Source organism: Thermobia domestica, chromosome 6, assembly GCF_964235325.1.
Source record: "Thermobia domestica chromosome 6, izTheDome1.hap1.1, whole genome shotgun sequence".
Taxonomy (NCBI): domain Eukaryota; kingdom Metazoa; phylum Arthropoda; class Insecta; order Zygentoma; family Lepismatidae; genus Thermobia; species Thermobia domestica.
The window spans coordinates 192,302,624-192,319,033 of NC_137459.1; the positions used below are offsets into that span (position 1 = coordinate 192,302,624).

Below are 16,410 nucleotides of genomic sequence, written 5' to 3' on the forward strand. Positions count from 1 at the left end.
GTGCTGGGATTTCCATTTCCGTCATGATATATATATATATACAAAGGGTGTTGTGTTAATGAACTATACCGACAAACTGTAAGAGGTGATTCCTCACATCAAAGTTCATAAGAGAAAAGTTCATATGGACCTATTACAAAAAGTGCATAGTTTCAGAAGTAGGGCTGTCCAAAATCGCGAAAAAGCTAATTTCAACAGGCCCTATTTCGAATTCCAGAAACTGTGGATAGTGGTCCATATCAGCGTAAAGGAAGTCATACACAATCCAAAAATGCATATTACATCAATTTTCAATGGATGTGCAGGGTATTCTGTACAAGGTATAGTTCTCAAATATGCTCTCAATAGGGTTTTCAGATATATCCTGATTTCAAGGAGTGTCCAAAGTAGGCAGGAGGTAAGCCTTGACAACAATCGACATCCAGTGCTTAGGAGGGAAGTGGGAAGTGTTAGGAATTGACAGCTCCTTGTCACTGTCTAATTGACAGCTTTTGACACTGTCTATACTATATACAGCACAGAATACACCTCAAATAAAGACTTTTCATACTAATATACAATATGACATGTTTCACTGCCTATTTTTAAAACGTTTTCTCTCAAATGACGAAAGAAGCGCACAGAATCTTGCAGTTTATACGTTTCATAACCCCCTACATACGAGAAAGTATGTTTTTGGATGGCTATCCGTTTGCTTATTTTAGCGTATAGGCAGAGACCTAGGGACCACACTGACAACACACAGAGATAAAATTTTAAATACTTCTAGGATATTTTCGAGTTTTCGTCCTTCCTCGAAAGCTTACGACACTTTACTGAACAAAAGGTCTCTGCACTAAAATTTCTCGCTTCAATTTTTTAAACTAAATAACGTTAAAACATTTAGTACTGAAATTATAGCTCGTAATATTTATTGATATCAATGTGTAAGTATAACTTGAACAGATCACTTGATTGTATCAATCTAAGACAGATTTCCTAAAGAAAATTAGAGGTAGCAATAAATATGTTACAAAAATAAAATGTTCAAAATTTACAACGTTGTATGAGTTTGTAAGTATGGCAACCACATTTAGTTTATAACTCCCTGCAACTTGAAAGTCTCAGACATCAATTCATTCTGTTGAGCTTATACAAGATGTAGTAAATAATTGGTGCAAACATCTCGAAACGAAGTTGAGGCTAATGAGAACAAAACGATGGCACCATTCGTTCGTTTTCGAGCTGTTTGGTTTACCAAAACTCTTCTATATATTTACTCTGTCCATGTACCCGTGCATCCACAAGACAAATCGATAAATAAATAAGTTATAGAAGTAAAAATAAATAAATAAATAAAAATTCTTAGAAACTATTTGGTGAATCACTAGAAAATTTGGTCACGATATAGAATATCAAAAAGTAAGACACTAAGTTCGTTGATGAAAGCAATATTCTAATTGAAAATGGTAGAAGTAAACCATTTCCGGTTTTTACGTTGATTACTGTATAGAGCAAAAGTAGCCATAGATGGCAAAAAAGCGGTTTTCTGTAACGGATTAAACGTCTCAAGAATCTCCATTCTCAACTCTCTACTAAAACCGGAAGCGATAGACATTTACTACAACTTCCATTTTTAATATTGATCTACATAGAGCAAACACAATAACAGATAGCAAAAAGCGGTCTTTTGGAATCAATTTAGCGTTCTATGAATATGCACCATATTCTCTCTTAATCACTATAACCAGTCTCAATTTTAAATTTGATCATTAAAGAGTAAAAATGGTAACAGATAAAAGGAAGCGGTTTTTTGCAATCAATTAAGCATCCCATGAACATTTTCCAACCGCACTCTAACCTCCTATATAAACCGGAAGCGGGAAAATTCAACCACTTCCGGTTTTGTCAGTGATCATATTATGTAAAAATAGTAATAGAGAGAAGTGGTTTTCTGCAATCACGTGTTTCAAGAATATATTGCACCTTCACTCTAATCTCTCTACTAAAACCGGAAATGGTATAAATGTTCTACTACTTCTGGTTTCAATGTAAATTGAGAAAATATTACGCCATATATACCAAATTCCTTCACATGGTGTACGTGTGGCACTGCCACTTGTTATTTTACAGTAAATTATTCTACTTTGCTCAAAATTAACTTAGAATTGTCATGTAAGTGGACGGAAAGATGATTTTAGAACAGCATTACAATTATACTTGCGTTATACCGTGATATTAAAAAAGATTTGTTAAAAAAGAAAGGAAGAAATGGATCAAACGTAGAGAGAATTCACAAAATTGAAATTCTTTTAATATGATATGATGCCTTAGGAGAGAATAATAGATTATTTCAAAAGAAAAAAAAAATAACGCTTCGTGCCAACAATATTCGCCCCACGGGCAGCTCCAAAATGTTGGATAGGCTCCAATATTAATCATAACCTTTTTGAACGTTAATACATCAATCGAAAAGAAAAAAAGTTAGAAGATAAACTGTGCATTTTTATCTAGAGGTAAAATGCAAATTAATATGCTGTTTACAAAAGATGTCACGTAACAAATAACAGTAAAGTTGGTCTTCTGTGTGAACAGAATGCGGTAAGAGCTTGATTCATTTTATTTGTAACAATGAAACGTGGCCAACAAAAGGGCGAATTATGGTGGGAAGATTTCACACGCAGGGTTCATTCTCCGTTGTAAATGGACACAAGGGATTTGGTGAACACAAGGCAAATGGTGGAATATACATATACATACACATTATATATATATAGCGTTTTGTGGGTACATTTTAATTTGATCAAATTTGTTCCGTTTTCTGTTGCATCCAGCTAACTTACAACTCAACCGAGTTTAATTTTATCAGATTGGCGTCACATGGTCTGCTAGTTTTCTCCAAATTTATCAAGATTGAGTTAATTTGTCACGATATTTGGCATTTGTCTGACCTTTATATCAACCAGTTGAACTTGAATCGGTGTATTTTCTTGTATACTTGAAGCAACAGCTTCTTAGCACAAGCGTTGCCAAGTTTCCTAAAGATCGTTTTTGTTTCAAATTCTTTTATATTGGAAAACTAGAGGATTTGCAACTCTTTTAACCACCAGCTAGCTATGACAGAGTTTTATTGTAATTCATTGAAATTCAATAGGAATTCATTACCGGTAATTCATTCGATGCACAAAATGGAGCTAGATATGATTTTCTTCTTTGGGGTTGGTAGTCTCACCGCTTTCTAGTTTACCGTCTATAACACGTGGACTATAACACGTGGAACAACAATTAAAATAGATCCCAAACCAAACCGATAATATCATTCGTTGCATATTACTGTACAACCATAGCCACTACCAGTGTGAGGCAAAGAGGGAAGGGAGCAAATGCTTTCCCCTGGGTTTTGAGAAAAGGTTCGGTTTTTCGAAGTAAAAATACGATGGTGTTTCAGAAAGTAATGCCTCCAAGCTTGGCCAATATTATTGCAAACATTCTGAACTGTTTATCAATAATGCACTGATGTTTAAACTATAGAATGTAATTTGTTTCAGCTTCCTATATCTTCTCGTTCCAGAGTAATAGAGCAATTCATGGCAGCCAGTGGTGACGTTCGGTTGAAACAGCGGGCTGTCACTGAATTTCTGACCGCGAAAGGATGTGTACTCAGGAACATTCATAGCATGAGCATTACGTACCCCATTGCGACTCGGAAACGAAGAGCCAGTCGACGGAGTACCGCCACACGCTCTCTTCTCCGCCAAAAATTTCAAAGTTGTCCCATCTGCTGGCATCTGTTGTTGATATTTTGCCTTATCTTGCCTATAGTCTGAATTTTGCGTCCTGCGATTTTGGGCTCTTCTCCAAGCTTAAGGATCATCTTAAGGGCTAACGCTATAGTTGTTACTCAGAGTAGGAAGCAGTTCGGAAATGGTGACACCAGCAGCCATCACAATTCTTCGCCGATGGCATGAAAAACCTTGTTTCGCGTTGGTGCAAGTGTGTTGCCCGTAATGGAGACTATTTTGAAAAATGATACCACCATTTGTAGCTGATACTGCAAACTTTCCACTGATACCTGTATCAGTGCTATCTGTCAAACAGAAATAAAGGTATCACCTTGCAGGCATTACTTTCTGAATCATTTTCGTATATTACATTTACTTACTCACACACTACAGTTTTTAATATATTTACTGTAATTAATTAAATTATGCAATAAATGTAAATAATTGTTGTTTAACATGAAGTATTATGTGCATCAAGATGTGCATATGTAAGCATTTGCGACTTTGTTTGTGTGTCGGTGTTTTACACCCTTCCTTGGGGAAACCTCTGAGCACGTTTTTGTATATGGCATCCATTTTTCATAATCCGCCATAAGTTGTATTAAAAACGGAAGTATAGAATCACATACAAAATACAGTAAGACCTTTTTAATTTGCTTACCTTATGTGGAACTTAAATATCAAAGCGGTTAACATAACCAATCTAGCGTAAATGCATTTTATCACTTTAATTGGATATTTTGAGATGTCTGTTATCTTCGGAATTTTGTAACGTGGACTGCTATCAGTTATATCTTGGATTGATCATCATCAACTTTTAACTGGTCTAGCTAACTGTGAAATATTATTTACCAAGAAATTTTCACCACAAAACTTCGCAAGCAATTTTTGACAAACCTAACAGTCATTAACTAATTTTGAGACACTACACTGTTTTTTATTTACGTTTTATTTATGTTTATACTTTCCTTGAAATAATATGCTTTTCCAAAATGTTGATTAGTTTGTTTCATCTTCAATAATAAATTGACCCCATAAAATTGCATCAATTATAACATCCACCACAGTATTTAAAACGAAAAGATTCAAATGAAGTGAAAACGAAGGAACTAAACGATGTTAGAATGTTGTTGCGAAAAACCGAATGAACTTTCTGGTCAACCTAATATTTGTAGAAAATTCTGACAGACAACATATTTGTTTTCAGTAAGGACAAAAAAGTACATCAAACTTAACCCTCTTCGCTTATCTCTAGGTGCGAGATACCACACGAATAAATAAATAAATAAATAAATAAATACATGACAATACTAGCCTTGTTACATGTTGAATGGCCATTTGATCTATGAGTTTTGTAACTTTTCAAAATTACTATCTTCATCGATTTGGGGAATGGTGATTGATTTATTTTAGAATGAACGTTTTTCTGTGTACATTTTTGAGTATTTTTTTTGTTCTTATTTCCAAAATCACGTGCTAAGCAATACATTTTTTGTAAGAAACCCTATTTCCATATCTCAGCTTAAAAGTGATCGTTGCACTATGTTGATTTTATAGATAGTGTTGTTATTCTTATCCCCAAGTGCAATATTTCTTTGTAGCCTCTCTGTTTTATTCAAAATATTGATTACGGAACTAAAATATATGAAAACCATTAGGTTTAAAAATTCAGGAAAACGAAACAAAGAACGAGCTGCTCACCCCTATTGTAAAATATAGGTTTTTTTAAAAGTTTTTTTTTTTTGAGTTGGTGGGAAACACGATCCTGAAAAGGAGAAAAAATGACTAAAATCCCTTCAAAAGCCGAGAAACCTTTGATATAATACCTTATATTCATATTTCAAACGTTAGTAAGTTCACAATGAATGTTCTACTATTTCTACTTGTATGAGTATGAACAGGGTTTTACCTTCTCCCTTCAGAGTTACGAAGGGAATGACAAGAGTGCCTATTAGTAAGGCCGTAGTCCTTTGCTTACACATTTCTGGCCATCCCAGAACATATACAGATGTTTAGTGAATTGATGGTTTAATTGTCAATTACATGTTTTTCATGTAAATGGCAATTATAAGTAATTTTCACGTAGAAATTTCTTTGCAATGGAAAGATGAGGAAAATAAAAACGTTAAACATGTAATAAGATGTTCAAAAGTTAGTAAGTGGTGATAGACAATCAATAAAGGAAGTAGTACTTTTCATTTAGAATTTTCGTGGAAAGGAAAAATACTCCGTTCTTAAGTATTTAAATGGTGTTTTGTTAGATAAACAGCATAACACTGCATGAAAATAGGATACCACACAAACCAAACTACAAAAGATAAAAAGTTAAATGAGAAATATTCCCTTTTTGGGTATTAATTTCTTTCAATAAGCTTTCGGCGAAGATGAACAACCACCCAGATGTGTAATAATTGGGTTATCTAAGGCATTCGGCAGAACAGAAAAACACGAGACCTTTCAAACGATGTATCACATTGCACATTCTGTAATTAAAAAATAAATAAATAAATAAATAAGGCAGATCCCTATCCCTGAAGATCAGAGTGAGGTGTTATAAATCGAAACATGTATTATTATTGGGCATGTTATTATTATTATTATTATTATTATTATTATTATTATTATTATTATTATTATTATTATTATTATTATTATTATTATTATTTTTAAATCTTACTCGTAGTTTAAGTCTACACAGAATAGTTGAACAAAATTTCAACTTCCTACGCCCAACGGTTTCGACGGTCTGAAAAAATATCGAAATGAAGTTTAACGTTCCTTCTGTTTCTTACAAAATATATTTCGTAAAATTAGTCTTAGCTACAATCTAGGGCCCATGGCGAAAATTTCGTTATGATAGTAACTTCACAGATTGATTGAATATAGTTTAAGGTCCATTTTTAGCACTGATATGATATGATATGATATTTACTGTTTTCAGTGGGATCCAAACATTCATTATTTACCACAGGCTAAGTACCCCTGCCAGAGGTCAAACTTAGAGCCACGTGCACACAGAATACACCTCGCTTTATACTTGGCTACGAATAGTCGGTCATGGAGTATAAGTAGGGACAGTGAATACCTTATTTGGTTATTATTTTTTATGAAGTTGTATGTAATATCTCTCTAAAGCAGTGGTCGCCAAACCATCGATCGCAAGCTACTAGTAGCTCGCGGGGATACTTCGGTAGATTGCGTTAATGCTGCGGTTGGCTAACCTTGATTCGTCTACTGAGCTAATGCTAACGACAGGGGGCGTTGACGACAACAACTGCTTGTTTTTCCCTGGTTGGTAGCTCATAGAGGGATTTAAAAACGGTACGGTATCTGAGAAGCTTCATAAATTTGGCGACGACTGCTCTAAAGCACACTTTTGATAGATCTCTGCGCACTACTTTTGCAAAAACTATCCTTTCTTTGTTCCTTTGATACTAATTAGTGTTTGTAACCTTTAACTCCTACTTTGAACACGTAACAATGAAGTGGGTGAAACTAGCGGGAAGTAAGTTCTTTACATTTGTTCAGAATACATTGTGGATTCTCTTTAGTCTCTCTGATCACACATTTTTACATTTTCTATCTAAATATTGCAGACTACAGGGGAAATACTAAAAGTTCTCACAAGATCGTAGTATGTGAATGATTTGTCTGAGGCACGGTGACTTAGTGATAGAACGCTGATCGCTGGAGCAAGGGGTCCCTGATTCGATCCCGGAACATGTGAGTTTGCAAATGACATCATTGTATTTGTATATTTTCTTGGGGTGCTCCCATTTCCACACCTACCGATTCTTTCAAAATAATTTACTTTTATTTATCATCCGTCTTCTTTAGCCTAAAGACCATAAATGTGGATCTTTAAAGATTTCATTTTCATGAATTGATAACGTTTTCGTCATGCTCTTACATGTTCGAATCCTGAGACGTTATCCTGAATGAGGTTCACCCAAATCTTTTCTCACCCTGACAAGGTGAAACGTAGGATTTTATGGGTAAATTCTTTTTCAAAAGACTATTATTTATAAAGCTGTATCTTTCACATTTTTATAATCACGATCAACCATAATCATGATTCCTTACCTAACAGCAAACAATCATGTGGTGCTGTATTCGCAACGTCTGTTTTTGTGCTTACTTTGTTTCCTGGGAAATAGCAAACTCTTTACTTCCATTAAGGTTATACACCTGACTTTCCTGTGGTCAAGTTAGTGATAATTGCACTGATGTAAGCCGTTCGTGAACAGTATCCCAAAATAATTAACTTCATAGCCAATTCTCTCTGCTCTGATATTTTAAATCTTCTTCATAAATATGATAGTAGGTTGTTACTATCAACCTCTATGTATATATGCAAATACGTGGCAATAATCGCGGTTACCGCTGAAGCCACAGAATCAGTGACATTTTCACAAAACAGTTCACAATTATCCAGAGGTTTTGAACCGCAGTTTTACCTTCTATGTGGCTTTGGCTATATATTGTCGTTACATTCATATTTTGTAAATACTAAATATATATGTGTATGGTAGGGATATCAGTAGCTTGTGTAGTTACTGGAAATAAGCCAAATTAGAATTAAGCAGCTGACTCACGGTTCCAACCAAGGCAATTTAAACCTCTAAAGTTGAAGAAGCGTTGCAGAACCTTTAAATATTGTTGTTAGGAGTACAAGTAGATTGTTCAACTTACTAGAATGTATACAGTGGATTTCAAATAATCCGACGAATCTCAAGTGGTCCGACTTACCTCCTTGGTGCGTACATGCAATGCAACCAAATGGGTACACGCGAATGAGAGTGATAACCGCGTATCCTTCATTGAACTCAAAGTTTTCCGAATGTGAATTAAATAATTTCTTTAGAGATTCAGTGTTACGTGTTTATGTCTAAGACATCTTAAGCTGTGAGGGCGCAATAATAAAACTTAACCAGAAATAATGTTCATATTTCGACACACTGTTATATTGTTTCTGAATAAATATTATTTTGCTGCCAACTAAGGAACTTATGTTTCCGCTATAGAGGGTTACTCGTAAATTCCATTAAAAGGAAATGGCAACTCCACTGTCCATTTCATAGAGAATATAAACAAAATGTGAAGCTCTTATCAAGTTTAGCAGTCATAGGCACGATATTCAACAACTGTACCTCCTTTTTTTTTTAACAAGAATACTATTGAATACAGGCACGAATGTTACGGTCAAATCATCTTTTGATTCGTTTTCTCACTTCGCTGATCGTTATCAATGAAAACACACCTATTTATTTGGACTACCAGAAAATTGGAATTGGCACTCGGTTGCGTTGAAGGTATCCCCTTAGTATAGTGACTGTTCTGGCTGATGTCAGGTTCTAACCCATAAAATGGAATGATAAGTAATTGTCCGAAACGTATGCATTCCGTGATACACTTCTGTTTGCTGGGTTACGTATCTTCCCGGCTCAAGAAGACTTTCTGAACTTTTAGGTAATAAAAGTGAGAAACAGGAATTGGTACTATTAATCGGACTCGGCTACATCATGGTAGTAATGATAGGATTAACACATTGATCACCGGATTATTTTTGTAAAATTTACTGTCAGCGCCAAGTTGATATTTAGGACAGTCTCCAGCGTAAAACAAATGCCTATCAAAAATGTCTGCATATCTCTTATAGTTTATGATTTATTGCATAATTTATGGCGATAAAAACGAACGTTCGCTGTGTATCAGGAATGATACACAAGGTGTGGGCGGAGCAGGTCGTGTGTTCACCTACGATACACTTGACGATAAATGTGTTAATGTACTAGTTCTGGGATTTTGAGTAGACTTTAAAGTTTAAAATCATTAATAATATATTGTGTGAAGTTTAATGCTAAGGAGTCCAACTCACACTACACTTTCTCTACAGACAATTTTCGCAAATGTGTTGATGTTTCGACTGGACTCTTGCTAGAGTTATTGCAGAAAATTCACTTTAATGAAAAAATATTGTAAATTTATTTTAACCTAAAAAATGTGCAAAAAATACTATAGAAATTGGCAGGTGTACAAAGTCTGTCTAACCCCTGCCAATCTACTTTTCTCATAAACAATAAGATGTTATCAAATTCTCTCACTGCGAAATATGATATTTAGAAGAGGTTGGAATCAAAGAAAATGCTGATCTTCAAATGCTGCCGCATAGAGTATGGGCTAAAACAGCAAGTGTTCGTTGTTGATATTTAATTTCAGAAATCTACAAATTAACGAAGTTTTCTGGCTCTTTCTATTTTTTACTTGTTTGCCAGTAGACCTACTATTGAACTATCTTGATCAGTTTAAAATATTATGTTCTTTATAATATAATCACAAATTTGTTTAAATCAATAATTTATAGGTATACAATCAGAATTTATTTCTTGGCGAATATTACAAAATATGAAAATTATCTTAACATACAGCCGGGAAGCCATAAAGAAAAGTTTGCTAATCTTTTTAGTGCGCTATTTATCGGTATGGCTCTGTCGCAAAAATACTAAAAGAGAAAATAGGACAAACAATTTAGTTCATAGAACAGTCAGCGAAACATTCAGAAAAATAAGAAAAATAAAAAAGAAATTAGTAACCGCTGAACTTAGTAACACTGAGGTTGGACTAATTTTATTTTTCATTCATGTATTATTTTATTCGTTCAAAATAATTTATCAGTTGATGAGGAGGGGGGCATAAACGTCTTGCACTCCTTAAGTACGGCCTTGGTTCAAAGTATAAATAATTCATCAAAGGATAAACCTATTTTCTTTTTCGAGAAAACTCAAAGAACGCAGTTAAAATTGCTACAATATATTTGCTTTTGTACGTTTCCGTTTTGTAAAAGGAAAAAACAACAACAAGAGAAATATATAACAAGATTCTGTCAAGCTAGAAATTGATGATGCTTACTTTGTTGGTGCTTATAGAAAAATTCTTCCTTTTTAAGTCGTGGGATATATCATACCTAGTTCTTCAAATATGTAACAATAGCGGTGCTAAATGACTCACCTATGGCCTCTACTCATCAAATTCTTCTTGCACCATGAATTCATTTTATAGATACTGTTCAAGGCAAAAGGGTTGGTTAACCTGGATTTAATAAATTATTCAAAGGACTCAAAAGAGTGATTTCGGTCTCTGGAACTTTGAACCTGCACAAGTGTCCATTTCACATGGATATAAACTGAAAGCTTTGAGACAGAAACGTATTCACCATTCCTTATTTTGATATGCCTTTTTCTTTTATTGGATGTTGATTCTCTCTGTGAAATATACTAAAGTGCTGGATTGCTTATTCATGTGTTTCATTATGTAAACGACACAGTTCAAAAGGTACAAGATTTTGCTACAGTTAATTAAAAATTTATACACACTTTCTTAATAATTAAAAGTAAAATCTATCTTACCAGTGCTGTATCGGCTCCTCCAACGATGGTTATTCCAAGGTTTGCTGTGAGACGAGGAATTTCTATGTGACTGATTTCCCCTTCCACAACAGGAATTCGCGTTATACCTGGAAATCAATAAAGACATCTCAATTTTTACTTAATATATTCGAATAACTAATGCAATAAAAAAAAAAGGATTTAAAAAAAGTGGAATTCTTAATTTGACAATTAGTTCATTATTTGAATAGAAATTATGTCTTTTAGGGAAGGAATAATTTGATTAAAAAGGCATTTTGTGAAATCGGGTAGAGGAGAGTCAAACATTCTTTTTAAGATTTATCTTCTTGTCGAGGCAATCATCTTGCAAGGAAAAAGATTTTACTCTTCTGGAAGATATTTGTTGTTACTCAACTGATTCGTGCATTTAAGGAAAAGGAGCTTGTGATTAATTCAATATGGGTGTTTAGCGTAAAAGAATATTTTATCAGGCAAAAATTAATACTGATAAATGATCGATATTTATTTCAAAATATACTTTTTGCATTTCAGACCTTGAAATTCTGAATTTTTCACTTTTCTGTCTTTGAGATAAGAAATAAGGAAGAAATAACACTTAACGAAGTATCTTTTTTGACGACTTTGCAGGAAATATCCGGGAAAATCTTCAATATTTGCACAACTGAACGATTGTTTCTGATTTTGATTACAAAGCAGGTAATGCTACATCAAACTCGTTATGATACTTTTTTCTGTAATTACTTCTTGAATAATAAAAATCAGATTAGATTTATACATATAATAAAGTATTTTGGAAGTTAATTAAATATATATCTACTAGTGAAATATTGATAACTTGACGGAATACACATTCTACAGTATTATGTTAATAATACAGCTAAAGTACATTGACAATATTTTATATTCTTCTCAACCTTGCGGAATAATGAAGCTTAAAATATGTTATGTCTTCCTGGAAAATTGTGCTGCCTTCACTCAGTGAAAGATTTTAATACAAAGTTTGTTTACAATCTTATCTGCTGGCTGTTAACAGAATCTATTTGTTTTCAATTTAGAAGGAGTTATAAAAATTACACAACTTGGATTAGTCTTATGACGTCGTTTTTGGTAATACTTTGACTTTTCTTTTTAACATAATCCTATATAGCTTTTATATTTCTATAAAAAACATATATGGTTTAAATGATTTAAAAAAAATATGTATCTTGCTACCATGTTGACTGCAATGAAAAAATGAGACGAATAAACCTCTCGTTGAGCTGAACAAAATGGCATTTTTAAGGACAAATCCTCACGGGAATTCCGGAGAAAATCAACAAAATGAATTTTTGTGGCGCTAAATAATGTGCGAGTCGTGGAGAACAGTAAAAAAACTAAAAGCATTAATACCTATTAAGGGTCAAACTGATACTCCAATGTGAACCACAATTTATAATTATACACATAGAGCTCCCTCGTGGCTAAGCGGTTAGTGTACGCGACTTTGGCATGCGAGACCTAAGTTCGATTCCCAGCGGGAACTCATGTGGTTCGGATTCCAAGTTAAGTTGTAGGTACATGTCTCATACAGCCTTGCTGCTAAAAGGAAATACTCTAAACCGCAAATCAAATCAATTATGACCGTTAGTAACTCCAAACAGAAAACATGTACATTAACAATATACATCATAGCTTATTGAAGTCAGCAACTCAAATAAGTTTTTGTTTTGTTTATCTGCTAATGCACGCTCTTATTGTGAACTATTACATGAAACCTAAATCACCCACAACTGTGCAGAGAATGTTTAGACTACATTTTAACTGCAGACATACTCCCTCCAAGGCAACAATATATAACATGAAATAATGTATTTTATGTGCAACTTCTGTAATTAGGAATTTAAAACTGTTGAAGTTCGAAGATAAATAAATAAATTTGGAACTTGGTCAAGAAGTGGAATACGGAAGGGACAATTACAACACACCTGAAAATATCGAACGGGTAAAACTTCTATTTCAACAAATCTTGCTCCTTCGAGTTTTAGCGTTGGTCACTATAGACTGAAAACTGTAATAGATAGCGAGAAGCTGTTTTTTCTTAATTATTTCAATCTTTCAAAAGTATATTCCATATCCACTCTAATCGCTTTAGTAAAACAGGAAGTGGTAGAAATCTAATGTCACTTCTGGTTTGAATATTAATTGAGAAATATCCCGCCATACAAACCATACTCTTTCACGTGGTTTACCCGTAACTCACAATTCAAAGGCTTGCACACTATAGTGTAATACATACGCCCTCAAAGCCTCACTCGTCCGTTAAGATTGACTCAGTGAATTTGCTCATGCAACGTGCTATAAGTTATCATGAGTATAGAAAGACCGTAAGTTCAGTGTTCCCATTTCGATACTTGCAACACCATATTGAATAATTCGAGTAAGTAAGACTGTTTAAACAGGCAAACAACAGTTAATTCGGACTGAACACACAATACAAAGTAAAATAGTCAAAGATAAAATCAATAGGCGTATGGAACAAGCAGCAAAATCCAAGTTGTCAATCCCAAGTTCATTCAACCTCTCTTGGAAAAAAATCTGTTATTATTTTTTTTTTTCGTAGAAGACAGCAATAGCATTAAATCTTTAATATCTTAGAGAAAACATTAACAGTTTGCCCATAGAGGTATAATATCAAGCAATTTTATTCAACTTATCATGTAAATTAGTATGATTAAGTTTTAAATTTGATTAAACTACTCACTGAGCAAAACAATACGTTAATTGTAAAAACATATTAGCGTGTAACGGTTTCACCAACTATCCACTTGGATTCTTCAGACACTATGAATACACAGGTAGTGACATATTTAATATAAGAAACAGAGACAAAATTCCTGATTCCTGATTGGTTACCTTAAGACTACCACAGCCGATCCCCTTCCTTCACAAACCCAAAATATAAAATAAGAATAAAAATCGCAAATTTATTTTCCCCTTGTTGCCATTATATACATTTATATCTTATAATTGGGCCTAGTCTAATGTACAAAATAACCTTTACAATTAACTTATTAAATATGAATACTAAATAAATAATATAAATGATAAATAAATAAATTGCACTAAATTTACAAAGGTAAACCTGTACACTTAACTTATTTAATCTTTAAGGTTTCTTAATAACTTCTTTCACTGTTTATTCATTTCATTTCATTTATTTACTCCATCTACCAAATATATGGCATTTGGAGGGTTCAGTTCACAAGTACATAGTATTTATGTATAATTTTAAGAAAAAATATAATATGATTTACAGAACTGATTATACATATAGGTTAAATATTTTACATTGTTACACACATACTTCTAGATATCCTTTTACACCATATTTTTTTCTCTGTTAGATACATTTTTAACTTTTATTTAAATTTATTTAAGTTTTTCTCCATTTTATGTGATTGGGCAAAGCATTTAATATTTTATTTGCCATATATGTCTGGGACCCTGTTGTACCAATGATAATCTAGTAAAGTAAGACTTTTTATTTTGATCTCTAGTATTGTAATGATGATCTTTCGCTTCATCTTCATTTTGCGTTAGACTGAAAACGGATGCTTCATATATAAATAGACGGAACTGTTAATATAATTAACTTTTTAAAGTACGATTTACAGCTTGTTGTGTAATATAAGTTTGTAATGGTACGGATGGCCTGTTTTGTTTAATAAATATATATTTGCTTTCAGTTGCGTTACCCCAAAATAGAATGCCATACTTTATGATAGGATGTATGATTCATAGTAGATGTGTATTAAGCCGTTTAAAGTTAAGTCTTTTAGCACTCTTACAGCATATAGCCTCGAATTTACTTTATGTATAGTTGCTTTGATACGACTTCTTCATCTGAAGTGCTCATCTATTATAATGCTTAAAAAATTTGTTTCGTTGTCTAGCTGTATGGATGTGTCCCTTAGATTTATTGAATTTTTAGCATGTGTTGAGTGGAAAAGTATATATTGTGTTTTTGTATTGTTTAAAACCAACTGATTACTAGCACACCAAAGATGAAGTTTTTTTTGTTATGTCATGTACATTGTTAACAAGAGCTTTTGTATCTTTTCGTTTGATAATGACTGAAATATCGTCAGTATAGAGTATAATTTTGATATCTATGTTGCTAGGTAGATAGTTTACATATAGTAGGAACAGGAGTGGACCTAGAACCGAGCATTGTGGTACTCCATATTTTAATTCTCGATAAGTCGGTTTGTATTTTATTTGAGTATCCCTTGTACTCTTTTTTAATATAATTTCGACCGATTGCTTCCTATTTTCTAAATAAGATTTGAACAATTTGAGTCAGTTTCCACGTAAGCTGTAATGTTCTATTTTTAAAAGAAGAATCTATTACATCTTCATTATTACATCAAATGCTTTACTACAAATGTTTATTACATCAAATGCTTTACTCAGATAGTAACAATCACCGAGTACAAGAAATTGTTCATTTATTCCTGTTAATATATGGTGTATTAAGCTATAGGTAGCGGTTGGGGTGCCTTTGTTTGGCACAAAGCCGTGTTGCTCATTCGTTATAATATTCTGCCGTATGAGAAAATCCAACAGTCTGCTCTTTATTAGATGTTCAAATATTTTACTGAAAGCAGGTATCAGAGAGATTGGTCTGTAATTTTCGACGGATGTAGGGTCTTCTTTCTTGTATATCGATCTTACTTGAGTTATTTTAAGAACATCTGGAAATACATCATTTATTAAGCCCTGATTAAATAAATACGTTAGATGCGGTGTCAATAACTCTTTACATAGTTTTATTATTTTTGTCGGTATTTCGTCGTTTGTTGATTTATTTTCCTAAAATTTACTAATTTGATGCAGTAACTCGTTTTCTAATATTGGTGAAAGAAGCATAACGCGGTTTGGTGTTTGCTAACAGTTTAATGGCCTGTATCAGATTTTCTTATTTTTACTAGCTTGTCGACTGTTTCCGTAAAATGTTGATTAAATTCGTCACATATTTGAACAGGTTCAACTATGTTTGTATCATCAATGATTGACTTTTTAATATTACCTACATTTCAATCTTTTATGTGTATGTAATCTCTGACAGCTTGTCAGAGAGACTTGGTTTTATTTCTAGAATGAGTAATGATATTGGTATAGTGTGTCTGTTTAGTGTTTCTAATTAATGCTTTATAGAATTTAATAAAATTGTTTATTTTTATTTTTCTATAAGGTGAAACTTT

General features: G+C 33.1%; 1 protein-coding gene across 1 annotated transcript in view; it reads right to left on the minus strand.

Moving 5' to 3' along the window:
• The window catches only part of LOC145688375 (ligand of Numb protein X 2-like), a 698,396-nt gene that overhangs the window by 133,172 nt on the left and 548,814 nt on the right, over positions 1–16,410 (minus strand). Inside the window, exon 2 of the mRNA XM_081762542.1 lies at positions 11,168–11,274. Coding sequence (XP_081618668.1) covers positions 11,168–11,274 — 107 coding nt within the window. The remainder of the gene's footprint in view (positions 1–11,167; positions 11,275–16,410) is intronic.